General features: G+C 46.4%; 1 protein-coding gene across 1 annotated transcript in view; it reads right to left on the bottom strand.

Moving 5' to 3' along the window:
• T265_08766 (hypothetical protein) overlaps nucleotides 1–9,786 on the bottom strand; it is a gene marked incomplete at both ends in the record, with an annotated part of 56,009 nt that overhangs the window by 40,909 nt on the left and 5,314 nt on the right. The window contains 2 exons of the mRNA XM_009174658.1: nucleotides 1,287–1,578; nucleotides 1,616–1,924. Coding sequence (XP_009172922.1) covers nucleotides 1,287–1,578; nucleotides 1,616–1,908 — 585 coding nt within the window. The remainder of the gene's footprint in view (nucleotides 1–1,286; nucleotides 1,579–1,615; nucleotides 1,925–9,786) is intronic.

The raw sequence follows: 9,786 nt of genomic DNA on the forward strand, positions 1-9,786 counted from the left end.
AACCTGGAGGAGAGCGAGGGGGCAGTCAGTGGGTAACAGTAATTGCGTCCTGTGTCCTTGTTTCTGACACAACATACATCAATACAGAGGGAATCCAGCGAACGCACAAGAGCCACCTGTTGATCTGCTTGCTTCAGTGTGCGAACATTGAACGTGGCTAAGTAGAGGGGCTTTCGGGGTTTGAAAACAGACTTCGAAGTGTTTAGGGTTGTAACTTAACTCGGACGTGCAGAAGCTGCAGTTGAGTGTGATGCAGGGCGAGCAACACGGTCAGTCCTAGAGCTGGGGCCCGCGGATAAAGTATTCAAATTTGGGCTGGGGAGGATGGATGAAGGAAAACGTGAGTGTAAGAAGGGGGCGTCAGCAGTAGCATGTTTTCGCTTACCCGCCCTGCTGTATGTAGCAAGTAAGGCGACTCGGCTGATGTCACCACGCGACGGCCGATGTGGCGTGAGAACATTGTTAGTTGTGTATGTCATGGTTGTACAACCTGTTCATCGCAAAACAGAGTACATATCTACGAATGACTGCTCAACTGTACGTATGTCCCATAGGGTGTCAGATTAAGAAATGAGACAGGTAGTAATTCGGCTACAAGCTTCCTCGTGACCTCGGGGTAGGGAAAACCAGTGGCAGAATATCGGCCCTACAGACCACAGAGATAGTGCACGAAATAAGCCGGCAATAATAATAATAATAATATTCCTAATACAGTACGCCGATATCCGACTGACACCAGTCAGCCTTCGTGCAGCACAGCCGACGAGCACAGCCAGGTTCGATGCTCATTTGAGTTTCCCTTTGAAACAATATTAATATGGAAATGTGATTAACTCTTTATGGGTAGCGTAGGTATTCACGAGGTCTTAGTTTATGGCTGTAAGGAGCTACTTACGAGCAACACATTCTAGCTGAATATACGAGCACAACCACTAGGCTGTCAAAACGAGGTGTGTGTCCCCTGTACATGAGTATTGTCCAGTTACCTATTGTATTGTCCAGTTACCTACCTGGTGTATCAGGCACACCTGAGCTTTGTAGAAACTTCTAGCCCTAGCTCCAACAAAGAGCACAATGAACCTGCAAGCACCTCCACCAATCCTGAGAGAATGGAATTTAAAATGACTCCATCGCCAACAGATTCATTGGAATAGCGCACATTCACAGCCCAACGGGCCAAATAGCACGGGATTGCAAACTTTAATTGAAGCGGTGGTGACTGCCGAAAACCTGTACTGCCTTGTCTCGTTTGCAACTTAACCATTCACAGGTGGTTGGCAACCTACCTGAAAAACGGCTGATCGTTCCGGGTAAAATGGTTTTAAAAGTGGGAAAGAATCTTGCCAATGGCACATAATGCGATATAGGTCAACCGGCGATGAGATGGCAGGGAAACGCACAAGAATATCCGGAACAATAAGCTGCTTCACACTCAAAAGGCAATTTGGAGCAGCCCCTCTCAGAAGAGAACAATCAGTGCGCTTTGGAGAGCTCCGAGAATGAACGCTCGACACGGGGGATAGCCTTCGACGCTTCACGTCACTCCGGTCGACACTGATCCTACCCCTAGAACCAGACCTGGACACATGATTAGTAAAGGTAAACCTAAACGAACCGTTTAGGAGAGGAATGCCCAGGGCGCTTTCGATCCGACTGCGACTGAGTTTTGTTATCTCGTGAAACATTTTGCTCGCGGTTGTGGGTAGGATCGCGTGGGTGCGAATCCCTCTCCTCAGGCGTTTTCTGCCGAGGAGACTTATCAACCCAGTGTTTCTTCGCATCAGTATTGTCCTTCGATCTAATCCTCGTGGAGTCTTGCACCTTCCAAACTTTCTCGGCACTCCATTTGATGGGCATATTCGGTTGGTACACAGCACTCGTGGCAACATTATCGCCAACCTCCACCATAGGTCCAATCACGCACCTGAAACCGTGACTCTCACTAAATTATAACTTGCTTTCGCTGAAAAAATATTTCGTTATTAATGTACCCGAACGTGGGAAACATTTTCGTCACATAACCGACCAACTGATGGGTGGACGTATCGGACGCCATCCTAGTATGCGCAACCGAAGCCACTAGGTAGCCGCCATATTGCCCTTGAGTTCAACCGAAGTTCAACATTGCCATAGCAGATTTCGGGGCATGAAACGCATCAATTTGAGTAGGTTGGAAGGTTAAGGAGCCAAAAGTTCTTGAACTCGGTTCGTTAAGTTGCATATTATGACCATAGTTTCGGGTAGCAGAGTAGGGTAAATGGACGAGGCTTCACTATATGCAATGGTAGGCTACAAGCTTTTGGGAAACGAGGCTTCACTATATGCAATGGTATGCAATGGTAGGCTACAAGCTTTTGGGATCGACTAAAATCCAGAACGGCTTAGAGATACGGGTAAGTGGCGATACACAAGCGAAGCATTAAGAGGCGGTTTTGGAAAAGAGTTTTGTATGAACCCCCAAGTCAGCAAAGACAAATGCGAATCGTCTTACTTGGAAATCTACTCCAGAGTAGAAAGACTATGGAGTTTTTCCGTTGACTGGTGCTTCTGGGCCTGAAGAGATTGGCACTGAGTCCCGAAGGACAGTGCTGCGAGGAAGGGTGGAAATTTTCTCATGGATAGAGAGTCAGTGGATGTGGGTGTGCGTGTGCGGTTGTCCTGAGGCTTGTGATGTTCCAGAGTGCATCCAGCCCAAGGAGTCTTTCGGGTTAGGCGAGCCTTTTCTGAGGATGACGGTGTGACGCTTCATTCTGGTGGATGACTGCAGCATATGCCTATTGTCTTTTTTCCTCGGTCGCTATATTAGATATCTGCTTTTATTTTGGCGTGTAACCGAACCGTACTTTGGCTACACGATTGGTGTCCATTCATCTGGCGCTCTCTACACTTGCCTCTCGGCGGTCGTCCATTAAATGCGCATTCCTTATGTGGTTTTACTTCGAGTTCTGTATTGAGCATTCGACACGCTCCGTGGTGTTTTGGCTGTTCCTGATTTACCCTATTGGCACTCGTTACCACGATCAGCGTGCCGTTCACAGTGGATTAAAATCTCCGTCCGGCGCTGCCAAGTACTGTACCGATCCGTACAGTATGGCAGCATAACTTCAGGTGCGGACATGAGTAGAGCACAGTACGGCAGGGAATATTTCTGGCTAAATAGCCAGCCGTGTTGATTGCTCTCTCAGAAGGCCATCGAAAATGTACAAATTTCAGATGTGACCCAGACTTCCAAGCCTTTGTGCGAATAACCATGAGGTTAGGGGCTGTCTTTTGCCACGAATTTTCTGCTGGACTTGCTGAACACAAACTCTCTGGTAAACGGCACGATCAAGTTTCACTCTCCATCTTTCAAAGGGGCACGAGTTAAACCAGGACGAGTTCCGCATGCTGGCGCGAAATAAGTAGCGCTTCTAATAGAAGCACGGGGCTTCACCAAAGATTGACATTTATCGCATTTGCCAACTAAATATAATGCCTAAACTCCACATCCATAAAGCACAGAACCACATTAGAACGAGACAGGATGTAGCATGCTGAGTTCGGGAGCTGCGGGCTAGCATGTAAATGAGTTTGTAGGGAATGTGTATCAAACGACCTACCAAAACGAATACGGAAATGCATCTTCTTTGTCCATCCAATGTACAGCTATGTTCTGTAAAAGGGATAGGGACGTGCAACCAGTCACAAAAACTTCATAATCAAATTACGACGCAGAACAGATTCGGAAAGTAGCAATTATTACTCGGGAAAGACTGCCAAAAAGAAGGCAAACCCTCAGAACTTCGATTGAATCTACCGACCGGCGTTTAATGAACCAATCAGATTTAAGGTGAGTAGACCACAACGCGGCACAAATTCGAACAAACCGGTGAAATCAGCATGGGGCTAATACCAAGTGGACTATTAATATCAAGAGACATCAACTAACTTTTAAAAGGCATCTAGAAGCAAGCTGTGATGTGAAAATACTAACGGACACAGATGTCCCAACGAAACTCTTGTATGCAAAATGTCGTGCTTATGGAACAGATGGGCGACCTAAACATTGGGCTTGCAAATGTCCCAGCTGACACGCTGAAAGCTCATGGATTTTTCAGGTTCCTGAGGTGTCAGCAACTGGTAGGGTAGGGTATGAGAGGAGGAGCGCAAGGCTTGTAAGGCATTAGCTAGAAGGGTGGAATTACTGGCAAAAAGGCATCTAAGTTTAGATTTGCTGGCTATTTTTTTCATCAAATTGCATGCAGAAGAAGCCAAGGCTGTAGGGCGGCAATTTTTATCCTTATGATGGTCGCCTCCGCAGAAGGGTGGGTAAAGGCATTCTAGCGGGAACTGAATGAACCCAAAAAGGAGGTGATCACAGAATTTCATGAAAGAGTGCTGGTCATTTGGCTCTCTAGTTGAGGATTTTCGGCCGGATGATACTTGGACCGGGGAAGCCATTCGGATGGCATGGAGAGAAGAATCTAGTCCGTTCACAGATGGGAAGTTTCAAGACGATCTAGTGTCTGAGGTCCATATGTGGTGACTGATTGGGCAGGATTTCGGGTTTCAGGACGCCAGTGTGGGTATTAGCACAGGCTTAAGTCAAGCCTTGTGACTTAACGAGGCTTGGCGAGTAAGTGCGCTTTCTGTAGCTACTGGGGGCTCCGGATGGTGCTTGGTCATCCTTAGCGAAGCAGCTCCTCTTGGAGGAGCTCCGAAGAGGCGAGCATGTTGTTTGGAATGTTCACACTCTACAGCATTTATTATAAAGTACAATTGTCCGGTGGAGAGTGAGTTGAGCTTTAAAGCTCCTATCAGATTAGATCTAAGGTTAGCAAGATGCCCGAGTAAATGTTTGGTCCGTTTGTCCAAGTATTTATTCGTAAAGCCCCTCGGTAGACTTGGGGGTGGCGCGCGGGCCGGGATTGTGCACTAGTGTTTCGGAGATGCTTTGGGAATGACGCTGCTTGTACATATCATTCAGAAAGATGTATTTTAAGGCTGGTCCTAGGTAACTCTTCAGGATGATGTGTCTACCACTATAGAGTGAAAAGCGCAGGGTATTGGACAAACAGGTAGTGTCAGTGGCGCAAGGGATCCCAAGGGATGCAGAAGATTTCTGATCCTGTCATCCAGGCCAAGTTCGTTTGCGAAGACCAGTTCAGTTGTTAATAATTGCTTGCAGACCACGAACTTTGTGTGGCTTAGAGAGCCTCTCGCGGACGATAGCGAGACTGAATTAAGGGGCTCACACTTCCTAAGCTGATTGTCAGTCAGTTAAATTCCCCGCATATTAGGAGACGGAACCGTCCCGGATCTGTATTTTTGGACGCCATTGAATAAAAAAGTATCGTCGTATTACGAGGGCAGAGGGTCGTCGATGAGGTCGTTGCGTGACCCTGTCTGTCCTCGGTGTGCAACTTTCAGGCAGAAAGCGCTCTACAAGACCGCAGAGAACAGTGCTAGATAGGCAGAGGGGACGCACGTGTACCGATTCTGCTGCAGTGGAAAACAGCAATCCGGTGTGCACCACCGCAGACGCACTTCATTCTAGCCGATTTTGGGACTAAAAAGGGTTTCATTGAGGACCACAAGGTCGCCACAAGGTCGCTTAGCCAGGCTCACTAATCTGAGATACTCGCATGTTTGATGTGGTATGGTTGATCGGGCATCCCAAAAGACAAGTGGGATGTCTGACAGTGAAGCGAACTCAAGAGAAACGGGAACTGTTATTGAACTCGCTCATGACGTTGAACGGAGAGGAGTTGATCATCATATCTGAGAGCGGTAAAGTGAGGCACTCCGCTAATAAGGTGAACTAAAAGTATCACCATAGTGAAAACTGGCGTTCAAGGTCACTCATTAGCGCGTGGTTTGTTGGTAAATCTGCTGCACTTTAAGACCGCGGACAAACAACATGTGATACTACGTCGGCCCTGCTCCAACTTTGCAGATTTCCTTGGCCCCCCAAACAAATCCTGCTGCTCAAAGACTTGCACACCCAAGCCCAATGGCCTCAAACACGACGTCTATTACAGGGCTGTCCAAAGACCGATGTGCGTCAGGACTATGTTGGCACGACACTGCCATGTCGAGTTCGATAGCACGCCCGCAACCACTCCCTTCCTACTTCTGACCGTATCCCCTCGCCCGCTCGTTAACTTAGCTGCATGTATAAACAAACACTTCACACTGCCCCAGCCTTCTCCAGGACGCGTTCACCCAAGTCTGCTGAAACCTTCGTACGGATTTAATCATTTCGGTGGACTTTCAAGCCGTGGTCTCCAAAAAGTTTATAATTTTCTGTAGAGTTCGCGTTCCTGCTTGTGTTGTCACAAACACACTATACCAAGGAACTTTTACACCCGGCTCCACCACAACGACGACACCAGTGAGTCTCTACAGTTTCACTGTGCACCTTCATAGAACACGGATTGATACATAGGATTGGGGCTTTTGCCCAAGTGTCCCACGTCGGTTATGTTCTTGTCGTTATGCGGCCGTGGTTCACTCCAAAGCTGCAAGCGAATGTAGGTGTTGCATTTTTCTTTAAGTTCTCAACGTTGGGCAGTATGCCTGCGAGTGCAAAGACTGGCATTAAGGCATGTTTAATAATGCTTTAAACTGGGCTCTAGAAGGAGCGTGAACAATCGCGCAGCTACTACCATAAATGATAAAAAATTCGCCTATCGAAATGTGCGCTCTGAGCTTGAAAATCTTCTAACCATGTTGCCGACATGTGTTTAATGGGTCAACGATGAAAAACCGGTTGGGCAAACCCTGATCAAAAAGGGCATAAGTAAGAAGTGGGTCTTTCCGGGGACGACTTTATTCCAGGGGAAAGAGGTCAAGCATTGAGTGACGGGTTTCATATTCCACGGACTTGAGCCCGGCAGCAGCAGCCGGACGCGCTCGTCAAGAGTTACGTTTTTCGTGCGTTCTGAGCGGACAACTTAGTTGAGATACTCAAGGAGTGGTCTGACTTAGGCTTCATAGGGTATTTCAAAGTTGATGCGAGTAATACGGAATAAGGTGCGCCGAATCATCCGTATAACGGTATATCTTGGTTCCGAGGTTCCTGCTTCCATTTATGCATCTACTTTTTCAACCACACTTACGATTTTCGTGACCCTTACAACAAGGCGAAACATCTCAGGCCATTAGGCCTCGGCGGTGGTACTACGTCTTAGTTTGTACTAACCGGTCGGATTATGTCAACTCTACTGCTTCAACAAATACTTCATTCTGGTTCTTCCCTTTCCGCAATTGCGGCTCTCTTGTTGTGTGTCGGGCAGGAAGCTTCTTGTTTTGCTCTCCATAGTCCTCATTTCGCCCGCCGCCTTCACATCTAAACGATCCGATCTTGCTCCAGCTCGACATTCTCCACTCCAGAGCAGCAGTAGCAACTGTGCTTCTCTTCCCGTGCCAGTTCAAGGGTGACCACACCTATATCGGATAGTGCATACTGTTTATGTCGCTGTCCATTTTCTACGCAATCCCTTGTGCTCACGAACCTCGCCAGCCACGCTTTACTTCTGACTGTAACATTATGATCATGCCTGACGGTATACCACATACAGATTTGGGATAAACATTTTCATTAGTTCGTCAACGAAGCACAGCATTGAAAATTAACATTCATTTTGTTCCACGTTTTATAAAAATATCACCCTTTCGAAGTTATAATTAGCATACATAGTTGGTGGTATCCTTCATCAAGTCGATCCTCAATCTCCCATACTTCCGCACTGACAACAAGGGCGGGCAATCACATAAGTGCCGAAGCAAAAACAGCACAATAAGCCGTCACCGTATACCAAAACAGACCAATATCTCACTATGACCATCAAAATCATTGCCAGCAACAAACCCTTACGCATGCGGTAGTTTTGCTTCAAATTTAAGAAAAAGGCATAATTTTGTGTTTCCTATGAATGAAACAAACCAAAGTTGAACATGAATGTACTGCGCTGATTTGAGATATAATATGTGGCTAATTTTAGTTGAAACAATCAAAAAACCTCATGCCGCGCGGGGGCGATGATTTATCATGTTTTAAAACGCCAGCGATGAGGTTAAATGGCTAAACCGTTGGGACAAACCGGTCTCACTAACAACGAATATAAGATCTATTCACTTATTCCGCTACTGAAATGCTATAAGTGGTTTATGATCAATTGATGTGATGGCCCCTGATAATGTCTCTCCAAACGCGAATATTTTTTTCTCAAAGAAGCCATTAAGTGCGTCCTGGACGCCTTTTATCAAGTCTTAGCCAAAACGGTGCCTCACCTATCGGCTTTAAAGCCAGAAAAACGCGAAACATGATTACTTATAGGCCGATGCCAAATGCGATTGTTACCCTGGATATCTGAGATCCCCAAAAGATTTGAATCAAGCACCAGAAGTTCTGTATCAAAATATCAACACATTTATCAAGTAATTATTGTGCGGCAAACACAGAGTACCGTCGCAATGCTCAGCCGTGATTGCATCAATAACATTAATATTGACACGTCAATAATAATCGAATCCTATTTAAAGGTTCGCTGCCCCCATTCGCATGCCTCGTTATGCTATCCGTTCCGCAATCCCAGTGGTTCCCCGCACACGAGCCCTGGAAATTCAGCAGTAATACTCGGTTTGCATGCGCATTGAAACTCTCTTCTAAATGCACAGTCGGTCTTGGTTCAGCCTTAGTCATTTTGGGTCCACCATCATCATAGTTTCTGTTACGTGAACCGATTAACTAACGAACCACTGTGTACACTTTCTAAGCGCCATGTCATGCTCGTTTTTCGAATGTATCTTCCGCACCATCCAGACAAATGTGTGGCCGTTACTTTCGGGCGGTTTACAGGTAGTCATCAATGCTTGCTTATTACCGCATTTTTTGGTATCTCTGTACGCTAACGGTGCAAGCCAGCCCCAAATGATGTGCTCGTTGGTGTCCATTCACCAGTTGTTGGGTGCAATCAGTGTCGTTCATTTTAGCAAATCACTTCAAGAGGGTCTTAAGGATAAACGTTTCTGTTCAAACATACCTTGCGAGTTGTAGTGGGTGATGGTTTTATCGATCAACCGGATAATAATAACTCTAATGTTTATTCCACACTAATGGATGGCCTACCGTCAGGCGTGATCATATGGTTACAGTCAGGATGAAGCATGATTGCGGAATTGTGGATAATATGGATTGCGCGGATAAAAGACAATGTCATAAACATTGGGCAATATCCGATTTAGACTTTGTCACGCCTAAAGCGGTATGGGAAGGCAAACACAGCTACCCGGAGATTATCTTACTCTTGGGGGGCATAGCAACCTGAGATAAGATCCGTTCGTCAAGATCTGAAGGTGGCAGCAAAAACAGATACAGAGGGTTTAAAAGGTGCCTCCTACCTGGCGCATGATGAGAAAACTTGAAATTGAAAAATGGGGAAGAAGAGCGACGAATCTGGTGCGGTAGCGGAACTGGCGCGATCTATAGATAAATCAGAACTAAAGTCTAAAGCCACCGTTGAGACTTTTTCGGCCTTGGACTGTTGGGCGTATCGCCGGGGTCACACAAAGCGTAAGTGAGGATGATTAAGTAATGGAATCGGCGATATGGATAAAGGGTAACAGGACACTTAAAGTCACGATGTACATTGGAACTGTAAAGGCCCATTGGTGTCACTGTTGGAGGGTAAAAGCCATTTTTGGAGGGAGTTGGCGCTAACGCATATGACGGAACGCGAGCTGCACATAAAATGTCTGGCTTCGCGAGGAGCATAGAAAGAAAGACAACGAGATGTTCACATC

The sequence above is a fragment of the Opisthorchis viverrini genome (assembly GCF_000715545.1).
Source record: "Opisthorchis viverrini unplaced genomic scaffold opera_v5_234, whole genome shotgun sequence".
Taxonomy (NCBI): domain Eukaryota; kingdom Metazoa; phylum Platyhelminthes; class Trematoda; order Opisthorchiida; family Opisthorchiidae; genus Opisthorchis; species Opisthorchis viverrini.